The sequence below is a fragment of the Neophocaena asiaeorientalis genome, unplaced genomic scaffold (genome assembly GCF_003031525.2).
Source record: "Neophocaena asiaeorientalis asiaeorientalis breed wild unplaced genomic scaffold, Neophocaena_asiaeorientalis_V1.1 scaffold258, whole genome shotgun sequence".
In the NCBI taxonomy this organism is placed as follows: Eukaryota; Metazoa; Chordata; class Mammalia; order Artiodactyla; family Phocoenidae; genus Neophocaena; species Neophocaena asiaeorientalis.
Window position 1 is genome coordinate 3,553,227 of NW_020172591.1, and position 23,762 is coordinate 3,576,988.

At 38.6% G+C, this 23,762-nt stretch overlaps 1 protein-coding gene across 1 annotated transcript in view; it reads left to right on the forward strand.

Annotated features, from left to right (window-relative positions):
• ADAM23 (ADAM metallopeptidase domain 23) overlaps positions 1 to 23,762 on the forward strand; it is a 158,470-nt gene that overhangs the window by 62,502 nt on the left and 72,206 nt on the right. The window contains exon 5 of the mRNA XM_024738353.1: positions 21,267 to 21,330. Coding sequence (XP_024594121.1) covers positions 21,267 to 21,330 — 64 coding nt within the window. The remainder of the gene's footprint in view (positions 1 to 21,266; positions 21,331 to 23,762) is intronic.

Below are 23,762 nucleotides of genomic sequence, written 5' to 3' on the forward strand. Positions count from 1 at the left end.
CTATAAAAGATTATTTTTAAAGGTCTTAGATTGTGAAACTTCATTTACACAAGGTTGCTAGGCAATGGATTGTTCCACACGAAGTGGGTTTTCCAGATAACTAAAGTTTGTTCCTGGCATGCTAAACTTTAAAAAAAGAGTTATTTTTGAAAAAAATTCTTCTAAAATGGGTAACATATCTTCCTGTTTCTTTGATAGAATATATTTTAGATGTAATTTAACTTTAGAACAATATGCAAGGTTATTGTTTTGCTTGCCTGACCAGCAATACAATAGGTATTCTGTCTGGTTTCCTGCTGTAGGCTGTAGCTTTTTCTCTCAGTGAACCTGTTATTCTAGCCCAGGTCTTACTAATTTATTGTTTTTCATATGTTTTCACCTAATTTATTGTTTTTCATATGTTTTCACCTCCAGAATAAGAAATAACAAAAATTATTAGCATTTTATGTAAGAGTTAGTAACTTTGAATGAAGACTTGAGGTCTCCTTTAGCCACGTGTAAGAGATACCCTGCCTTTAAAATAGTGATTTCAAAGACTCAGTAAGCCTTTTTGCTTTGTGTCCTGCATGCTGGCCACATTCCAGGTGGTTAAGAGTATCATGAATCTGAGGAAAATAAGGGCTATTATTTTATTATAACAGAATAACTGTAGAAACGTATGTATCAATTTGATACATACTTTGTAGAGTCACAGAGTTTCCACCAAATTTCACTGTTTACAGATGAAGACCCTGAAATTCAAAAATAGGCTGTTTTGCCCAAGGTGACCCTGGTATACATTGAGTCCCAGGACCCATAACTTCTGGCTCTTGTCATTCTCCTTTCCCAATATGGAGGGCATTGCCTATAGGGCTCTTATGTATGTGACTATGGATTATATACATGATATTATTCAACCATACACTCTGTACCTAAATATTTCAAATTATTTAAATAGCACAGGTAAAGTAGAAGAAAGAATGAGTATATCAGAAATTTGATGAGGATTCTGGGACTGAGAAGGTAGGTTTTGAGGTATTAAATACCAGACTTGATTCCCATGAAGTTTCCTCTCCTGACCTTGGTAGAGCCAGGTGGCTTGCAGAACAAAGAAGGGACTACCAAGCCTCCCAGTGACTGAATTTGCAAATGCGTATATATTTGCAAACTAAGGCTTCTAACAACAATGGTTTAGATCTGGTTTTCACCTCCAGAATTATCAGCAACCAGACAGACTAAGTTAGCAGGACTTGGAATTCAGGCAGAAATGACAGTAATAAATGACTTATTGATCACTTCCAGGGTGTGCTGCAGTTCAGAGTGTCATCTGTGAACTGACTCATTTAATCTTCACGATAACCCAAGTGATGGGTACATTATTACCCACCCTCTATAGATGGTGAAACTGAGGCACAGAGAAGTTAGGTGTTGCACATTTAAAAAAAAATTCACTATAGTTAGTTTACAATGTTGTGTTAATTTCTTTTATGACTCATTTATACATATATGTATATTCTTTTTCATATTATTTTCCATTATGGTTTATCACAAGATATTGAATATAGTTTCTTGTGCTATACAGTAGGACCTTGTTGTTTATCCATGCTATATATATATAATAGTTTGCTTCTGCTAATCCCAAACTCCCAATCCTTCCCTCCCCCATCCCCTTCCCCCTTGGCAACCACAAGTCTGTCCTCTATATCTGTGAGTTTATTTCTGTTTTGTAGATAAGTTTGCTTGTATCATATTTTAGAGAGGTGTTGCATGTTAAAATCACACATCTAGTTAGTTAGTGGTAACCCCGGGATTTAATCCCCATTTTAGCTCTAGAGCTCCATTTTCTCTCTAGAGAGGTAACCCCATTTAGCTGTAAGGAAATCTAGATTTTCACCCAGCTTTTTACTTTCCTTGAGAGAGAGAGTTTGGGTATCTTGTGGGGCAACTCAGATTTACACTGACTCCTGGGAACGTCTGGCTTCAATTTACTTGTGTGTTGACATTTTATAAAATGGATCATCACATTAAGAAGGGTTAGATTTAACGTTTAGACTTCTCTTACAAGACAGCATCATTTCTTTCCCCTGAATTAACATCTGACTCTCGGGGGGGGTCACCAGGTTTTTTTGAATTTCTTACTAAGACTCTAGACAAACCATGCATTCTTTTTCACCACTACAGTCTCTTCAGATAGTGGTCTTTATCTACATGGTGATTCTTTGTTATATTTGAGCAAGTTTTCAGAGGAAAGAGCTTATAGGAATAGATTCATTACCACATGCTGAGAAGGCAGGATGGTGGGGGGAATAAAGAGGGAGAGGGAGAGGGAGAGGGAGGATACAAACAGTAGTAATTTCAGCTGAAAAGTGAAATGTGATGGTCTTAAATGAAGCCTCTGTTCCTGAGGTTCACCAAGTGGTTGGTGTTTTTGCTAGGGAGAAGAGAACGTCAGTTAGGACTCTTTCTCCAGGGCTACCTCACGTACTCACAACACAAGCTATCATACAGCTTAATATTCCTGTTTCCACTTTCCAGCCTTTGCTCTTTCTGACTTTTCCTCAGTTACAGCTTGAATCTATATTTGCATTTCCAGGTAAACAGGCTACCTGCATTTGAATTTTGTCTTAGTGTTGAGATCCACTCTTTTTATTTTTATTTTATGTTTTTTTTTGCGGTACGCGGGCCTCTCACCGTTGTGGCCTCTCCCGTTGTGGAGCACGGGCTCTGGATGCGCAGGCTCAGCGGCCATGGCTCACGGGCCCAGCTGCTCCGCGGCACGTGGGATCCTCCAGGACCGGGGCACGAATCCATGTCCCCTGCATCGGCAGGCGGACTCTCAACCACTGCTCCACCAGGGAAGCCCACACTCTTTTTATTTTTACAGATGTTTGCTGTTGGCAGGATAAAGCCTCCTACGTTTTATTATCAACTGGAAAAACAATTTTTAACTTCTCTGTTACTGACAAAACAACTTTTTTGTCTTTAACAGATGTGTCGTTATGTTCCTTAGTTTTGTCTAAGTAGAATGAGAAAAATTTTGTTTTCCAGTCAACCATACTTGTATTTTGACACAGAAAGATAGACATTTGTCAAAATTAATGATTGTCTAAACCTAGAAGTATAAATGAAAGAGGATAGGATGGCTGAAATCATTTAAAAAAATGTAAAAAGTTGTTCAGGGGATCTGAAAAATATTCTGGGATTATACATTATCTTGCAATAAAAGGAAATTCACATCTATTTAAGGACTCTTGCTTTTCAGCATTGCCATAGTTAGAAATAAAGGCAGGGCTATTTTTTTTTTTTTTAACAAGAAGAAAGTGTATTTAAAGTTTTGACAGTTGACAAAGTCATGGCATTCTGGATGACAAGTTGCAGTCAGATCCTTGCCTGATAGGATTTACTGTATGAAATTTTCCCAAGGGCTTCATTCGAAAATGCACTTAATGATATTTTGTCTGAATGTCCAATGCTGTGTATTTTAAAGTCAGTCTCATGTTTGTGTTTGGTCTTGCTGATATAAAAAACGCAAACACGCTTTTACATTTGTGGGTGTCTTTAAACTTTTCAGGAGTACCCTTTTCTCCAGGTAGACTTTATTCCAGCCTTTATTTTTATAAGCTGGGAACAGACAGTGATTATAGAGCACAGATCTGCAGGGCAGTGATCACTGTGCAGCCAGCTTGGGCTTCCTTCATTACTAGGTCTGTTTTCCAGGGTAGGTAAGGGTAGGGAGGGAATGGGGAAGAAGAGATAAAAAGATAACTTTTTTCTTTTTTTTTAATTGCCTAGTTCATTTTAAAATTACTTCCCCAACAGTACTTAGAAAAGGTCTCAGTAAAGCCTTCTGCTTTTTAGATGTCACTTAATTAAGGTAGATGTTAGCAGGCACCAGCAAGTTCCAGGTGCTGACATAAGCATTTTGTATTTGGTAATAAAGATCATGTCTTATTTCTGAGAAGTCAGTGACAACATAGACTTGTAACAAAAGTACCTTTTGTGAGTATATCACCTCACACCGTCAGAATGGCCATCATCAAAAAATCTACAAACAATAAATGCTGGAGAGGGTGTGGAGAAAAGGGAACCCTCTTGCACTGTTGGTGGGAATGTAAATTGATACAGCCACTGTGGAGAAAAGTATGGAAGTTCAAATAAAATCATATGCTAACACACATATATGGAAGAACAAATACCATATGCTAACACACATATATGGAATCTAAAAAAAGAAAAAGAAAGGGTTCTGATGAACCTAGGGGCAGAACAGGAATAAAGACACAGACGTAGAGAATGGACTTGAGGACACGGAGAGGGGGAAGGGTAAGCTGGGACGAAGTGAGAGAGTGGCATGGACATATATACACTACCAAGTGTAAAATAGCTAGCTAGTGGGAAGCAGCTGCATAGCACAGGGAGATCAGCTCAGTGCTTTGTGACCACCTAGAGTGCTGGGATAGGGAGGGTGAGAGGGAGACGAAAGAGGGGGGGGATATGGGGATATATGTATACATATAGCTCATTCACTTTGTTATAAAGCAGAACCTAACACAACATTGTAAAGCAATCATACTCCAATAAAGATGTTAAAAAAAGAAAATTAGCTAGAGAAGTGTAACTCTTCCTCTAAGGAGCAAAGTTCCCTATAGCCTGGGCCTCCTGTACTTCCTCCTTTGCTTCCATAAACATGCATTGGTTATCTACAAAAAAAAAACAAAAAAACACAACAGGGGCTTCCCTGGTGGCGCAGTGGTTGAGAGTCCGCCTGCTGATGCAGGGGACACGGGTTCGTGCCCCGGTCCGTGAAGATCGCACATGCCGCGGAGCGGCTGGGCCCGTGAGCCATGGCCGCTGAGCCTGCGCGTCCGGAGCCTGTGCTCCGCAATGGGAGAGGCCACAACAGTGAGAGGCCTGCGTACCGCAAAAAAAACCCCCACAAAAACCAAAAACCACAACACCTTAGTAGCTCTGCAGATAATTTTCTCACCTTTTCTCTCTGAGATTGCTGGCAAAGCTGTCTTAATTGATTTCCATCCTGAAGCAGGAGTTCATTAAAATGGCAGCTTGCCATGATGAAGTAATGGCTATCCCAAGTAATGGATCTCCCCTGTTACCTCTTAATCCTCCACACTGAAGCTACAGGTGTGCTGTTACCCAGCTACCGTATGAGAAGCAGCTAATGGTGAATGTTTCAGTTAGTTTCCACTTCACTGTCAGAAATCTTTGTACTTTTGAGACATAGAAGAGTAGCTGTTATATCAAAAGCAGTTTTCTGATGAAAATATATTGTTGTTTTCATAAAATGATACTGCTCATTATAAAATTTAAAGTCAGTACAAAATAAATGCAAAGGAAAAGTTAAAAATTACCATTCAGAAGTAACCATTACTATTATTTGTACACTCTATTTCGTGAACTCTCTATGCATACAGATAGGTGTGATAGATAGTTTGCAAAAATGGGGTTATATTATAATAATATTTTAAATATAAATGATTACACTTAATAAAATGCAAATATAATGAATACTAAATTTAACAAAAGAAAAGAAAACAAGTGAAATCAAAGAGATGTATGAAGACGAGATGAATATTTCTTCATAACAAGAAATGTTACTTGCTAAAAATGTCCTACCAAAGTTGTGAAGAACATTGTTTGGAGTCATCAAAAAAAAAACAAAAGAAAAGAGTTATTTTAACTAGATTGTATATTTGAATGAAGATAAAATGAACACGTTTATACTTTTTCCACTTTCCTTCCTTACCTGTTAGTTATAATACTTTTTACATCGTTAAGGTGTATAACATTTGCATTTTGCTCAGTAACTACAATTTCCATAATAAGCATTCGTTCTTTACTTAAGGGATTCAGAACCCACTGTGAGTCCTTTTACCATGGTTTCTCCATTCTTCCCGGATTATTTGTATTTTGCTTGACCCGAATTAACTGAAGAGTATAGGTGCAAGATAGATTTCATGAGTTCTTGAATGCTTAAAAATATTTATTAATCTTATACTTGAAGAATAACTGGGTTGGATATGAAATTTTTGCTCTGACCTATTCAAATTCTGGGAAGAGGTATGTTGGCTCAAATTTCCCAGTATTTAGCTTCATAGTTTTTAGTAGCTTGAAATTAGGACCATTTCTCTTTATAGGGAAATGCAGTGGTTTTTTGTTCCTCTAATTTTTATTCTTCTGTTGTAATTTATGAGGAGTTTGTAATCCTTGTAGGAATATGAACATGGAAAAAAAATCAATGATAGTCTAAGATGGAAAGTGGGAGGGAGGGGAACATTTTCAGTCTTTGGAAGTATTTTGACCATCATGTATTTCTCTTAGGTATTTATAGTGAATTTGTAGAACGGATTTATAGTGAATTTGTAGAACGGATTTATAGTGAATTTGTAGAATGGATGACTTAGTAACAATGAGGGTGTATTAACTAGGAACTTTCACTGAGTTATCCAACACTAGGTGGAGATGACTGGGGTTTGGGGTTTGTTTCAGTGGCACCTGTGTTAGAATTTAGGCAATTTTAGAAAATGATGCAATGCCTAGAATCCAGATAAAAGAGCTAAAGAGGGTTTCCCTGGTGGCACAGTGGTTGAGAGTCTGCCTGCCGATGCAGGGGACACAGGTTTGTGCCCCGGTCCGGGAAGATCCCACATGCCGCGGAGCGGCTGGGCCCCTGAGCCATGGTCGCTGAGCCTGTGCGTCCGGAGCCTGTGCTCCACAACAGGAGAGGCCACAACAGGAGAGGCCACAACAGTGAGAGGCCCGCGTACCGCAAAAAAAAAAAAAAAAAAAAGCAAAAGAGAACTGATATCCACATGCTTTTTATCTGAGCTTATGGGATAAAAAATGAGAATTATCTTTCAATTTTTTGTACAAGCTGTTTAACATCCTCTTAAAGGATAAGCAAACTAAAATTCTTTTCTAGTTAAGAATTATAGGAATGATTGCGCCTGAGGCATGGAAAAAAGGGAAAAAGCCTCATTATGTTATTACTTCACTCATCCTTTCTGATTTGGGGTTGAAGTTTAGTGTGGGTATTTAAGTTATTAGTCATCTCAAAACTGTTCTCTGGTTTTAGATATTCTTAGTCATCCAAAAAGGCTGTTAAGTGCCATTACATGGCCCTAGGATTTAAAAAATTGTGTATAAAAATAGAGATACTGATTTGACCCTCAGAGCATGCATGTGAAAACACTCCTCGAATAACCTTTTTTAGAATTATTGGATGTTTGAAATGTCTAACACTGTAATACATTGTCTTTGATGAAAAATAGGAACTCTGGAGAAGATTTTATCCTGTTGAGGATAAAACGTCTAGAAGTGGCTTGTATTGTGTAACATGAGTAGGCCTTCGTATAGCTGTGACACAGGTCTGGCTTGTTCTCGGACCCACTGTTGGTGTTGTCATCCATAAATTCCACTTTCCTGTGTACAGATAAGTCTGTTAAACAATAGGAGAATGTGGGAGTGAGAAAGGGAAGATACTTGTTGGCATTACGAATTCATAAATGTGATTGTACATGATTATCAAAACAACTGAGATTGATGTTTTCCAGCGATGTTAGTCTTGGTGATTGAAAATGAGGATTTTTTTAAAGTTAAATTTAAGTTTGAGTATTTCAGTGAAGGGTGTAGGATGGTATCTTTTGCCACTTTATTTGGAAAGCAGTCAGATGCCATGGCAGTGCTCTCTATGAGGTTTACTTAACCTTATACCACACACACTCTTTACTTTTTAAGTGTAGTTCAGCAGAAAATCAGTGCGTGGAAGGATTTTCTTTGCCTCACCCTCTCATTTTCTGTTCCTTTACCTCTTTAGTCTGAGAGTTAAATATTTTGATACTAAAGTCATATATAGTTCAAATTCTGTCTGGTCTATTACATTTTGTTACATTTCTGAACTTTTCTTTTCCATACTTTGGTATCCTCCAGGAACTTCTTTTCCCTTTCTAAGTTTTATTCTTTTAATAGAAATGGACTCCCATGTGAGCACTGGCTCTAAAAGTGGCCTAATAAGCCTGCTATTTTTAGAGAAGAAGAAAGTTGCCTTTTGTTCTCTCTGTGCTTTTCACCTCCCACTTGTTCTTTAAAGTCTTTTTCCCCTCTGGTCTTAGTAGTGATAACTTTCTAATTCCAGGTGCCTTTTCCTTGGTCCATTTCTGGCTCAAGTTGTCTCGTACTCAAATTTGTCAATGTCAGAATTGGACTAGGCTCTTCTGTTTTTATTACTTACAGATATTTTGGATTCCTTTTTCTTTATTTTACTAAAATTATAAAATGTACACATAAAGGAGTGGAAATATATTTTTACAGTCTAAAGAAGAATAATAAAATGGATATTTGTATAATGCCCACCATCCGGGTTGAAATAGAACATGGCTAGTATCTTAGAAGCTCTCTGTGTGTCCCTTCACCAAAACATTTCCTCCATCCCATCCCTGGGATTGGCTTTTGACTTCATGGATACTTAGCTATAAAAGATAGAGACATGGACTTCCCTGGTGGCGCAGTGGTTAAGAATCTGCCTGCCAATGCAGGGGACGCAGGTTTGAGCCCTGGTCCGGGAAGCTCCTACATGCTGCGGAGCAACTAAGCCCATGTGCCACAATTACTGAGTCTGCGCTCTAGAGCCCGTGAGCCACAACTACTGAGCCCGTGTGCCACAACTACTGTAGCCTGTGCTCCACAACAAGAGAAGCCACTGCAATAAGTCCGCACACTGCAACGAAGAGTAGCCCCTGCTCACTGAGACTAGAGAAAGCCGGTGCACAGCAACAAAGACCCAATGCAGTCAAATAAATAAATAATTACATAAATAATAAATAAATAAATTAATTAAAACAAAAAAAAGAGAGAGACAGAAAGTAGCCTGAGTCTCAGTTTTCTTGTTGCTTCTGCCACGGACTGTCTCTGTCCTCACCTTGCCTACCTGGGGAGCTGAGCTCTGCTTGTAGGACCCTCGAGTTCCTGAGGATTCCTCTGACTAAAGTGTGACGTGCCATCTTGTCTTTTATTTCTTCTGAGCTTCCTGGACTCATCAGCCACAGAACTTGATTAGATGCTTCCTCTGTGTAGGTGGCAATACCAAGAGCTATGGAAACAGCATGGTACCTGCCATTTCTGTGGGATGGTAGTTTGGAGAATCTCATTTGCTTATCTGTTGTTTACATGCTGGTGTGATCTCTAGACTCTATATGCATTTCAACTCCTGAATATGCTCTTGGCCCAGAGTTTTAACTCTACCAGACTATTAGCTTCTGGATTTTTCTCTGAAGGTAGTCCACTCCATTTTCTATCCCTGTTGTGAATTACCAACCTTGGTACTGCTTTCTTGGATGTGAATCAGTTCGCTTAGGATCTTTCTTCTTCCCCATCATCATCCCCAACCCTAAGTACTCATGATCCTTGAATATACTATTGATACACAGTGAATTGGCCACTATGGATCACATAGTGAATTGTTAGACTTTCCACCAGGGTTCTAAAAATGTCTGGTTTTAGGATTAAGCTAAAAATAGTTTCTCTGAAAGAACCTAAACCTTTTTTCTGTGTCAGTCTCTCTGAGATTTGGCTGCTTCTAAGAAACTTATAATGGTTTTGCTTTTCCTCCAAACATTGAGAGGCACTTTAATGGTGACGGTGGGTAAGATTATCTACTTGGAATTAAAATTTTAAGACAATTTAATGAAAGTTGTCTGGCTGGAGGAAAGGCCCATTTACAGAAATTGTCTTAAAACTCTGATTTATAGATTTGTTGTTCTGCTTTTTTCTACCACCACTGACTTGATTTTATTACTGGCACATTATATTTCTTAAAATAGAAGGAAGGTGTCTGTCTATACATTATTTAAAATGAATTTTAAGAGAGAATCAAATGCAAATAACTAATGATCTGGGTAGTTTTGAAAGATAAGAATTCAGTTTTAGTATTACGCAAAATGTCCAGACGATATAATAAAACTGGACTAGAGTAAATTACACAGCTGTAGTCACTGTTGTATACATGTCTTTCAAAATGACATCAGGTGTCATCAGATTTGCTTATCATAAGCAACTTACACAGGATAAGTTCTTATTTTTCCCTGTTTTCTTTGGTTTGCAATATCTTTATGATAAAGCATGATAGTTGATTTTAAGTTTTTGACTTATTTTTAGTTTCAATCAAGTAACAGTACTGGAATTGTGTGGTCTGATTTTCAATACACCCCTTAAATAGGTTGGTGTTTATACAATGTAGCTTTAGCAGATCTTGATCATGGCTCAGTTTAATTTCTATGTAAAAGTTTTTTTGTTCTTTATTAATCTAATCTGTAGGAAGAGTTTATCACTTTCCTTCTTGGAAATTGAGGTGTTCTTTTTTGGTTGAGGTACACTGAAATACGTAGAATTAGAAAATAAAATTATAAAGCAGCTCTTTACAGTATATATGGAACATGAATGCGACCATTCTTTTAGCCCCATTCTGGTAAAGTTGGCCTGAAGTCATCCCAATATACAGACAGTTGATTATTTGATAAAGCAGGTAGCAAATATTATAGATGAGATGTGTGTGTTAACAATCCCAAGTCCCAGCTTAGCACAGCTATACTTTTAGGGTAGGAGATGATGGCAGTCATGCATTCACTATTTTAGACTTGGAAGTTTCCGTAGAGATGCTATAATCCAACAGTCTTCGTTTTTGTAAGGGAGAAAACTTGTTCGACAATGTTAGGGACTTCTCGAAGGACTCAGAGGCAATAAGAGTCAGGTTAGGAGTTGGATCTCCTAATTTCTGTTACCTGTTCATTCATTAATTATTTGTTCATTAATTCAACCAACAAATGGCTCCTGGGTGCCTGTTTAGTTCAGGCATTCTTCCTTGACTGAAGGTATAACAGCGAGCAGTGTGAAAAAGGCCTAGTTAACACTCGAATGACCTATACTGAATCGGAAAGTCCATGCTAGTTGGAAGAAATCCCCTTTCCAAAGAAGCTACAAATTAATGGTAGCTTTTCCAATAAATTCTATAATTTTCAGAGGTCTGTTGTCATTATTTTGAAATGGTACATAATTTGGAAGAATGAAAAAATCTCTTTGGTTAGAGAAATTAAGGACATCATGACTTTTTTTTTTAAACGATTAAAGGCCCAGTGAATAATTTCTCGATGTCATGAAATGTGCTCAGAAGTTTGAAGATCATTTTTCTAAAGTGCTAATTTAAAAAATAGGTGTCACTTTGTATAAGAGTAATTTTATAGCGTCTTGAAGAAACTACAGAGAAGTTCTCCTTTTCCTTCCTCGTCTTCTTCTTGCTATGTGGTGGTCTTAGCTGCTTACTGGTTTGATATTACTGCAGAACTGTGTTTCTAATTGCTACATTCTGATCATTTCATAAACATATCTAGTATTTAGAAGGACCATGGTTATCATCTCTAAAGGTCTCTGTGTTCTATGTATGAAGGATCCCATGATCGCACAGAATGTTGTTTTCTGATCAGTACAGAGGAATGACAACGTCAAATGCCTTTTCCTTTATAGGGCCGTGCAGGTTCTGTGGAGGCCTTGGGTCTCAGGTCAGCCAGCAGATACCGTACATGCTCAGACTGTGTCAACACAAGAGAAAGAAATGGTTAGGCTCCTCCTTGGTAGGGTAAAAAGGAGGAGGAGAGCACACAAAAGACAACTGTAATTGTTCTACAAAAATCTTACTCTTTACTAAAACAGCATAAAATCGCTGTTCACGCTAGTATTTGCATAACTAAATTTTAGGACAAATATCTATAATTCACAGTAAAAACATTTAAAGAAATTTTGCCATTTGCAGCAACATGGACAGACTTGGAGGGCATTATGCTAACGAAGTAAGTCAGACAAAGACAAATACTGCATGGTATCACTTATATGTGGAAGCTAAAAAATACAACAAACTAGTGAATACAGCACAAAAGAGGCAGGCTTACAGATACAGAGAACAAACTAGTGGTTACCAGTGGGAAGGTGGGTCAACATAGGGGCGGGGGAGTGGGAGGTACACATTATTGGGTGTAAGATAGTCTCAAGGATGTGTTGTACAACCTGGGGAATATAGCCCATATTTTTAATAACTGTAAGTGGAAAGTAACCTTTAAAAATTGTATAGAAATTAAAAAATTAAAAAATAAAACTAACTGCATTAATACAAATAAAAAAAGAAATGGAAATTTTAAATAAAAATGAAATAATCTTTACTTTTTGTTAAAAATCATTTCTTTATCTAACCTTCATCTATTTTTCTGTTTTTTCGTTTTTTTTTTTTTTTTTGCTTCTCATCCAGTCTTCAGCCATTAATTGAATGAGTGAAGGAAAGTTAAATCTACAGGTTTTCACATGTGGAAAGGCCTTTTCTTAGTGTCTTTGCTGGTCTCATGCCGTTCTCTCCTGCTGCTAACATTAATTACTTTGCAGATGGCTCTAATTGACCCAGTAAAAGAGCCAGTATCTGTGTTAAGTCCTTCTCAGGCCCTAAAGACTTTGCAGCTTCTGAAGACACAAACGCAGTGCTTACTCTGAGCTCTTCCAAGTGTGAGTTCCTGGTCCTAGAGTGCCCTTTCCTTCAGAAGTTCCAACTCCTCTGCTTAAATCTGTGTACTGCCTGGTCCCAATCCTGCCTTTTAAACACCATCCACCCGTGACTTATGCCCTGGCCACTGGACTTCTATCCATACCCTGAATATCCTCCCTGGCTGCACATCCTGGTTCCTGTCTATGTGACCTGTTCTTTCCTGCCTGTATTTCCCTGTCTATACTCTGTCCTGAACCTGTGCTGGCCCTACTTTCCTGATCATCTTAGTTGAAATTAATTTTCCCTTTGGGGCAGCTTGATGGTTTACTATTTATGATATTAGGGTACATGCTGTCCTGTCTTATTTTAGCTGTGAGATTATAGTCACCTTGAGGGTGGGGATTGCATTTTGTTTCTTTTTCTGTCCTCACCCCAACCTCCATGTAAGGGGACGGAGGCAGCCGGGCCTGACCACTGCACCCAGCGAGGTTAGTGGTGGTTGTCAATGCCTGTGACTCTTTTCCTGGGCCTGAAACTAGTCATTAATTAATTAGTTAATTAATTCATCCCCTTCCTAAAGAGCTATGTTTCTCTTCCTTTAAAAGAATATAGCTTGTATTGTGGTTCCTCATTTTAAAAGGCAAAAGTATGTTCATTGTAAAAACTTTAGGAATTATGGGTAAACAAAGAAAGAAAATAAAAACCTTTGAAAGTTCTACAGGAAGCGATAGCCTACTGTTATATTTGTGTGTATATCTCTGCAGATTTTTTTTTCTATATGTGAATATACACGTATAAACATACTTTTAAAAAGTTACCAGATAACATCATAACATTCTCTCATTAGCATTTTTCAATGAATGATGTGAACATCTTTCCCATGTTTCCAAGCATCTGTAATGTAAAAGCACATTTAAACCTACTCGCATCTGCATCACCTGCCGAGATAGCTGTGTGTGTGTGTGTGTGTGTGTGTGTGTGTTTATTTGCTCTTGGCTAGCTATTTCCTCAGGAAACCTTTATAAGTAGCTCTTATAAGATTATAGAAACTTATGGATTTAAGGTGAACATGCTTTCAGGGATTGATGGCTATTGGTAAATTGTCCCATAGAAAGACATATTAATTCATTTTCCCCACAGTAATGTGTGAAGTGCCAATTTTTCTACACTCTTGCCAGATCTAGCTACTATTACTCATTTTTTATTTTCTGAACTGATGGGGGAAAATGGTCTCGTATGGCTATTTTAATTTACAGGTGTTTTATTACTAATACAATTGTAGATTTGTGTATGATTGATCACCGTTAGTATTTCTGTTTTCTTTTCTCTGTGAATTGCATTTTGTACATAATATTTTGTGAATCATCTGCCCATGTTCTTTGCCTACGTTCTGTTGGGTTGTTTGTTTTTATTTGTTTTTGTCTCCTTATGTCAAAAAATAGCAACCCTTTGTTTTTCATATACTTGTTTTTTCTCAGTTTGCCTTGCAATTGTTTATGGTATTTTAAAATTTAACTTATGGAAATTATAAAAACTTATATAGTCTTATCGGTTATTAAAAATTATTTCTGGGTTTAAGATCATGCATAAAATGGTCTCTGCTTCCTAACATTCAACTATATTTTTATAGTAAGTTTATTTTAAAACATGCATTCCTTTAAAGCATATATTATTATTTGGTGTAAGATCTGATGTAGGGATCTAACTTTCCCAAAATGTTTAGTCACTTGTCCCAAACCTATTTATTCTCTTCTTTACCAATTTAAAATGTCATTATTTCCATATATTACATTTTTTATATGACCTTGAATCTCTGGACTTTCTGTTCTGTCCTTTGGGCTGTCCATCTAATCAGGCCAGTGCTCTAGTAGTAATATGAGGTCCTATTGTTACTCCTTTTTTGAAAAACATGTTTGGGTTGTCATAAACATTTATTCTTTAAGATGAACTTTAGAATAATTTCATCAAGTTAAACAAACTTTCTGAAATTTTGTTTGGAATTACATTAATGTTACAGAGTACATGTACATCTATACATATATGTGTAAATACCCGCATGCATAATTATGTATATAACATTTGTTGCCACTGTTGTCATTGTTAGTAGAAACTTTTCCCCTGGATTATTTCTAGGTTATTTTTGCTTGTGCACATAGAAATGTATTTTGCTTTTGCATATATATCTTATAACTGGCTATCTTACTTAATTCTTATTATTTCTGGTAGTTTTCCCATTCATTTCCTTTTTACACTTTTGACTATTTCATGTATACCTGAGAAGGATGGACACTGTATAAACACATGTACACTTTTTCTCTATAGACTGAAAAATGAAACAAGTAGGGAGCTCTTGTCCTGGGAGATGGCAAAAACTAGACTTGGAGGAGAGTTTTTTTCTTCGAGACAAAGTTACCAGAAGGCAAGGCTGATAATAGATCCATATCTATTTCTCTACGATTTTACTGCATGTAAAGCCTGGTTTGATAATAGTATAAATAAATATTGGGCAGATCAGAAAAGAACCTATATTAGCAATATTCAACAAACTATCATATTCATTATTAGCTTTGAAAATGGTGCACCAAAGCATTTCAGTCCTGCATAACTGTGTTCAAAAGGTATGCTATCTTTATTTGCATCCAGTTTTCCCTGTGTTTAAAATTGTTTTTGTTTCATGACATATGGGGGTAAAATTACCCATTTGTGTGAAAGTAACTACAATTCTATCATAGAGGAATCTCAAAATTACTGGTATACTTATAGAGATGCTGGCAGCCATGCTAGGAATGTGTTAAGCCACTTCAAGTGGTATGGCTTAAAAGCTGGGGAGGAGAAATTAGACATCTTTTATTTTTGTGTAAGTAAAAATGTCTCTATTGATGCTACTTCCTCAGAGGGGAACTCATAATTGGCTCCTCTTATCGGCTGATCATGTGGGGGTCCTCAGCTTTTATATCACGTCAAGTTCATCCCTTATTTCTCCCCTAATTCCTCTTCTCTCTACTGCCCTATCTATTAACTTGCAGCCCTGCCTATGTTTCCTATTCTTAATATACTTGAGTGTTCTTCACTGTATTATGGTGCATGGGCCATCACTTATGAGTCCCTACACATTAAAGTGGTTTAGGAGCTCATTAAATTCCTGTCGTGACCCTCAAAGAAGCTTACATCTCTACAAGCTGCCTGTGCTAGGAGTACTCTCCACCTCCAGCTCTGTTCCTATGAAATATGCCCACATTCCCCAGCCCTTGCCTACCATGCCATCTTTGTTTGACTTAACACCAAGCCTCAATTCAACCTATAATTACTTTCACCCACTTAATGTATCATTTCTACTCTCTTAAATCTCAACCTCTCCATGTCTACAATCTTTGAACACAGCTTTGAAACTCTTATTTTATTGTCTACACTCAAAGGAGTGTATATTTCCTAGCTGAAATAACTTTTGGCATACAAATTATTTTAGGTGGGATGAGTCTAACTTTTTCTTAAGACTTGAGAGAAGTGGTGGTTGAAGAATCATCTTACTTTTTAAGTCTGTTGTGTTCAAAAAGGAAAGAAGGGCTTCCCTGGTGGCTCAGTGGTTGGGAGTCTGCATGCCGATACGGGGGACACGGGTTCGTGCCCCGGTCCGGGAGGATCCCACATGACGCGGAGCGGCTGGGCCCGTGAGCCATGGCCGCTGAGCCTGCGCGTCCGGAGCCTGTGCTCCTTGGCGGGAGAGGCCGCGGCAGTGGGGGGCCCGTGTGCTGCAAAGGAAAAAAAAAAAAAAAGAGGAAAGCAATGTAAGGACAGTAGGATAATAGTAAAGTTACAAGCTTCTGCTTGTATGAATGTACTAGTTTAAATTCTGTGTCTCTCCTCATTACAACTTAGAGTAATTATTTAATGAATTAAAATAATTATGTGTATAAAAGGAAAAATGTGAAGCTTCTAGTGGGAAGAGGGGGCAGGCGTGGTCCAACGCTGTCATCCTTGCTGCCCCATGAAGTTGAGAATCTCCATAGTGCTCAGCAATTTTGTCACTAAGTGAATGAATGTGTTACCAAGCCAGATCCTCGGACTCTTTAATCAACAGAAATTGGTAAGAGGGCAGATGACCACATCTTGTGGTCCAATGTTTGCCATTCTTAGTAGTCTTCCTTAGAGCTCAAGGCCCTGTTCTCTATGTCATCTCATTCTGAACAATTTAATTTGCTTGATTAACCCTCTCACAGCCTGCCATGACCGGGATTGTCCAAAAGAAGACATCTAGTTCTTTCTTTAAAGTAAGGGATTCAAGTTATCGACCAAAAAACTAGAAGTCATTCACTCTTCTTGGTTAATGACTTTTCCAGGCACTAGGGATTCTTGATAAGTTACTTTTCCAATTGCTCAGATCCTTGGCTTTTCCATAATGAGCCTCCTTGGAGGAATGTAAGATATAAACTTTTGGAGTTTTGACCACCTGACTATTCATGTACCTTCTTTCATTAGACACATAACTCGAGGACTCCAACAAATATTTATATAGGCAAAACTTCCCTCTTTGTGTGATTTTCCAATGCCTAGATCTTATAGAAGTTCTCTTTGTATACTTGCTGATGATTCTGAAATTCTTTGAACATAAATTTCTAAAACTTTTTTTGTGATAGATGCTGGAATTAGAAACATTTAGACCATGTTTCAATAGTAAAGATGAAATCTGAGAATTAACGCTGTAATATTTTGTCTCTTACCCACATTATGGTCTAATGCAATTTGAGTGGCTTTCCTAGGAAGCTCTTCTCCAGTCAAGATGTAGGAACCTAGGCTGCATTCACCTTGTAGCTATGCCATCTAGGGCATGTGGCTTCCAGGGCATGTGACTGCCAGGGTTCCAGGGAAGAGAGAGCTCGGATAATCGAGCATGGATTTTAATGGTCAAACTGGAAGAATAGATATTACTTCCCCCCATACCTCATGAGCCAAAATTCAATCTCTTGACCCCAACCTAACTGCTCTGAAAGCTGTGAAATATAGTCTTACTGTTCTAGGAAGGGGAAGATGAAATGGGATTTGGTGGATACTCAGCATTATTTCCGCCACAGTCCCCTTCATTGATCTGACTCTTGGCTCAGTTGCCATGTTTTAATAGTCTTGCCATTCTCCTGCTCTTGGAGTTCAGCATCATTAAGGTGCTTATACTTGTTCTTCATATGCCGAGTAAAATCACATTGTCTAGTTCAAGTTCTTTTCACTACCTTTGTGATGCAGATTTACCATGAAGGCGGTGAGCAAGAAGGTTCCATAACAATAATCAAAAGAGAATTTTCTTATTCCAATTCTTCCACTCTCTTTCACCTTGCATTTATCTCCTTACTTCCCAAGGCCACCTCTCTTTCACCAGATAACCTGCATGAGAAGGACTGTAGTAGCTGGGGTGTATAGCTTTTCTGTAACTTAAATGACTAGAAAAAGGATGTTTATTTCAGAACTTAGAATGTTCAGAAATTCCTTTTCATCAGTCCTCCCAAGTTATCAGACAACTCAGAACCAAACACCCGACTGGCTGATCAAGAAAGTACAATGACTATTTATACTCGGGACCATAATTGCTAATTAGATCAGTATTGGCATGTTAGAACATTGTATTTTCAACAGGAAGTTCTACTAGGGAAACTACAGAGAGCAGAAGTGGAGGAAGGGCCTTGGAGAACATGTGCAGGTGGAGATTGCCAGACAACTCATCTTCAGGCCTACAGAGATACAGATGACCTGTTCCTTTTCTGCAGGGTGGAGCTGGAGACACACCACCACACAATTAGCTATTCAGTTCTTCCTTTCCAGTGTTACTTGCCCCTCACTGAAAAGTCTCATTTCAAAATTACATTAAGACTTTTGTAATTAGATTACATTTCAGTTGACATTAATTCACTTTCAGGAAGATTACAAATAATATTCTAGAATGAGATGGCGAATCTCATACATTTGTACTGATTTGCTTAGTTTCAGTTTCAGAGAGTTGCATTCTTCATCCCCACTTCCCAGCACATGGTATGGGCCTGGCGTATAGTGGATGTTGGTAGGTGTTTGCTCACTCAGCAAATGTTGATTAAGCATCTGCTATACACTAGGCATTATGCCAGGTGCTGGGGACACTGTGATAAGTGAAAGAAACAGTTTTAAGGGAAGAATGGTCAGACAGGAGGGAAGGGTGGTGCAAATGGGGATGTGGTGCTATTTGTAGGAGGTGGGAGAGTAGAGTGTCTCTGTGAAAGGGAGGATATGGTCTTATGTCTATCTCTGTCCTTCCTAGAAAAGTAGCTATTTTTCTTCTTTAAGATTCTCAGGGCTTCCCTGGTGGCGCAGTGGTTAAGAATCCGCCTGCCAATGCAGGGGACACGGATTCAAACCCTGGTCCGGGAAGATCCCACATGCCGCGGAGCAACTAAGCCCGTGCACCACAACTACTGAGCCTGCGCTCTAGAGCCCGTGAGCCACAACTACTGAAGTCCGTGCACCACAACTACTGAAGCCCGTGTGCCTAGAGCCCGTGATTCGCAACAAGAGAAGCCACTGCAATGAGAAGCCTGCGCACCGCAACGAAGAGTAGGCCCCACTCACCGCAACTAGAGAAAGCCCGCGTGCAGCAATGAAGACCCAACACAGCCAAAAATAAATACAATAAAATAAATAGGTTAAAAAAATCTTCTCAAATGCGGGAGATATTAGAAATAGGTATGTCCTTCGTGGGGAAAAGGCCCTTGAAAAGATAGAAATACGATAATTAAAGTAACCTTTATCCGTTGGGCAGTTAATGGTTAGAATGTTTTTATCTGCTTTTGTAATTACAAACAAGAGTAGCGGTCTAAAATACCTTGTTTTCAACTGTTAGACATGCTCCAGTGATGGTGTGGTTGAGAATTTTGAAAATAATGAATGACCTGTAGAGAGAGGTCATTAAAACGCAGTTAGTGCAACCTCCCTGCCTCTTGGTGTTGCGGAAAGATTCCTCAGAGAAATGCTGCCAACAACAACCCTGTTTATGTACATTCGCAGTGCTGACTTCATTAACTAGGACTGAAAGAATTTTCTGTATCTTCTCAGGTGTTCTCAAGTATAGAGAGCTAAGAACTCTCATTATTGTTAAGATTATTGAGATTTTGAAAAGGGAATGAGTAGACGTACCATAATTAGTTTCAAATGTAGAATCATCAGTAGACACACGTTTGATTAGTAATTTCAGTAGGAAAACCTGTCCAAGATACAAGCACCTGCTTTATTTCCATGTTGTAAAGGTTGTCCTTCTGCTCACACAGGAAGCCAGGCTGGACCAGGCACACACGTGGCTCCCAGTTATTCAGTTGACTGGCTCCGAGCCTCCTCCAGCCCTCTGCACTGGGTCATTTTAGAACCACATCAGGTGCAGTTCTCAAAATGATGTGAAATCATTGGGTCCTCCCATCCTTCTGTTAAAGAAGCAGTGTCAAGTTTTCCTAATAAGAAAACCTACTACTAGGCAGAATTATAGAAAACAGAATGTCAGAGCAAGAGGGACCTGAGGCATCGTCTGCTCCAACCTTTTTGCAGAAGAGGAAATCGAGGCCTAAATGCAGGGCACACATCCAGCTCATCGTAGAACCTACTGTTGTTCTTCAGTTACCATGAGGGTTAAATGGGTTCTACCTTTATAGTCCTTAGAACAGTGGCTGGGATGTAGTAAGTGTTCAGTCAATGTGAGTGATCTCTTATAATCATTATTTCTAGTGGCAGAGCCCAAACAGGAACCCGGATGCCCTAACAATCCAGAGCTGCCTCGGAGGCACATATTCTTATTTCCCACATTGTATAGGGAGAAATGCGTTGGAAGAAGCTGAGTTAAAAATAGTGACAGCCGCAGTGCCCGTTACTGGGCACACACTCAGCTCTGAGTTTTCATGTGGATGCTTTCATTTAATCCTCTTGGGGTGTATGAGATTCACACTCTTTGTTGTCTCCATGTGACTCATGTAAAGGCTGAGTTGGGTAACTTGCCCACAGTCACACTACTAACAAGGAGCTGGGCTAGGTTTTAAACCCCACTCCGACTTCACAGTCTATATTCTTAACTGTTATTCTTTATTCCGGGAGTTAGCAAACTATGGCCCGTGGGCCAAATCCAGCATTCCTGTTTTTGTACAGACCTCAAGCTAAGAAAGTTTTTTACACTTTCAGATGGTTGAAAAAAATTAAAGACGAAAAATTTCCTGACTGGTGAAAATTATGTGAGATTCAGATTTCAGTGTCCCTAAATGAGGTGTTGTTGGAACATGACCATACTGCCTGTGGCTACTTATGTGATAATACAGCAGAGTTGAGTAGTTGTTATAGAGACCCTGTGGCTTGAAAAGCCTAAAATATTTTCTGTCTGGTCTTTTCTCTGTACTCTTCCTCAACGATTGTTTTGAGATTCCACTTGTTTAGAGCGTAACTGTGGGATTTATGTAGAGCCTGTCTTCTCCCGTTACCTGCCTTTTTGTTTGTTCAATGTTAACATATCAATCAAATGATGAATGTGCGTATAAAAGGAGTTCATCTTTAAATTATTTGTATTTTATCTTTTTTAACAGACGGAGGAGTGATTTGTTGCAGGATAACATTTGAGACTCTTGATGATAACCTGTTCTGTCCTTACTGTGGACTGGAGCGCTTTGCGGTTTACAAGGCTCTCACATCCATTTATTGAGCTGGTTATTTTTAAACCTCCAAGTGTCTTAGATGTGGAAATCACTCTATTTTCTTTCCTTTGTAGTGGTTTGCTGTCTTCTGATTATGTGGAGATTCACTATGAAAACGGGAAACCACAGTACTCTAAGGTATGGTCAATAGCACATGGACATCCTGTAGTATAAATGTACTTAATCATAGAACTGTTCCTTGCACACTGCATTGTTTTGTTGTCTATCTTACTAAAATCCTCTGGCCTCTTATACAAGGCTATTATTTTTAAATTTAAAATAAGTTTAGGAGAAATTGATTAAAATTTACAAATGTTTGAGATAACATTGGAGACTCCAGCCAATAAAGAAGTGATCATTGTTTTGGTTATACATACAGTATCTTATGTAAGTGAACGGTATCAAGAGCTCTCCAGTTCCATGGCAGCACTAGGCTCATGGGCAGAGAAATTGAATGATCGGACTGGGTGGGCTGTTAGAGTGACTGTTTAGTCCAAGGGACCTTGGTACCCATGAAGGGCAGAGGACAGATGGGGAAAGGAAGATGTCGGGAACATTCTCCCTCTCAATCTTCACAACAATCCTCTGAGGTGGGTATTATTATTCCTGTTGCTCAAAGGAAGAAATTGAAGTGGAAAGAGGACACATAAGCCTTCTCAAGGCCACCAAGCATTGTAATATAAATGCAGTGGGGTGCTTGATTTCTTTCATTTGGAGGTTAACTGTTCTCTTCCTGGAAGATCAATAAGGAAAAGTGGGTTTAGATTGAAACAAGAGAGAGAGATGTATGTACTTGTATGTAAGGAACACAGTTGCTCTCCACCAGTCAGGGTGAAAATCCCTGGAATGGCTGCATCCAGAGACTCTGATTTGTCAGAAGGCCACAGAGTGCCATTGAGCCTAAAGAGCGTCCATGGGTGCCATGGGAATGGGACACAAACAGGGAAACAAAAAAGGGGGGAAGCATTACTGGGTTGTTTCCTTGATTGCTAATGAGCACTGGCACAAAAGTGGACCTTTCATGTGTGGGTTTGTTGGGTTGTACAGTCTGGTAACCTGGGCTTGTCCGTCTGATAACCTCTTAACAAGTATTAATAGGTGGTATGAACCGAGATTACTGCCATGAGGGGTCATGGCATTTCTCCGGATTTATAACTGTCCAACTAACAGTTGGGACGTTTGTAGTTTGATGTGCGTTCCAAACCTTTGAATTTTATGCCCTAGATTAAGAACTTCCATCTATTATTCTTACTAGTCTGTCAGTACTCGCCTTAGGCTGCATCTGGGGGGTTGTTGAATCTCCTTAAAAGTTAATGCTGTGGAAAGTGAACAGAAATGCTAAATCAAGCACGGGAACAGTGCTGCCTGGCATTTGTACGAAACAAAGCTTCTGTCAGCTGCGCTAGTGCTGTGAGCACCGCAGATGCTGAATCATGAGTCTGGAGAAGAGAAGATTGCCTGAGACCTTTACAGACTCAGCAAATGAACCACCTTTGCAGGCTGCGGTAACCTGATCCAAACTTCTCACAAGAAGGTTTTTTTTTTTTTTTTTTTTTTTAAGAAATGAAATAGCTAATTGGCCTTCAGAGGTCATTTGAGGTCCCAAATGGAGGCCTTATCATGAATAAGACACATCAAATCTTGCATCAGTTGTAACTAAAACTTAAAACAAAGGGTATTTTAACTCTGACAAAAGAGGTGTTCCTTGCAGTTTGTTTTTGTATTCATTGCTTTTTTCTTATTTATGACCCATTTTCTCCAAGCAGTTTCTATACCCAAACTTACTTGCTTTATATGTAATGAATGTGTATGTATCTATATAAACACTCTAAAACCTGAGATGATATGGTACACATTATCTTGTGGGAGAATTTTTTAACCTAACAATATTATAAACATTTTAGCATTCATTCAAAATTCTTCTAAACTTTTATTTTTAAAAAATGTATCATATTGTTTCCAATTCATTTGCTATAATTTGTTTAATCCTATAATGATAGACATTTAGATTACTTCTACTCTTTCACTGTACAAATAACTTTAAGGAAAGGCCTTCCAGATACATTTTGAACACTTCTTTAATAATTAAGGATTAATTTTGAGAATGGAATTTTCTGGGTTAAAGAGTTGGTATAGGGTTTCCCTGGTGGCTCAGTGGTTGAGAGTCCGCCTGCCGATGCAAGAGATGCGGGTTTGTGCCCCGGTCCGGGAGGATCCCGCATGCCGCGGAGCGGCTGGGCCTGTGAGCCATGGCCGCTGAGCCTGCGCGTCCGGAGCCTGTGCTCCACAACGGGAGAGGCCGCAACAGTGAGAGGCCTGCGTACCGAAAAACAAACAAACAAACGAACAAAAAAAAGAGTTGGTATATTTTTAAGGCTTTTGCTACATATTGAGAGTTTTTTTTTTCTGAAAGTTTGTATAAATTCATGCTTCTACTACCATTACATACACATTTTTAAAAACATGTTTTTAAACTTCACATTGCCTTCCATGTTGTTTAAGAAAATCTTTGTATCAAGTACCAGAAAAGAAAATCAGTATGTAAGAATGGCTAGATTAAATAAACCTGT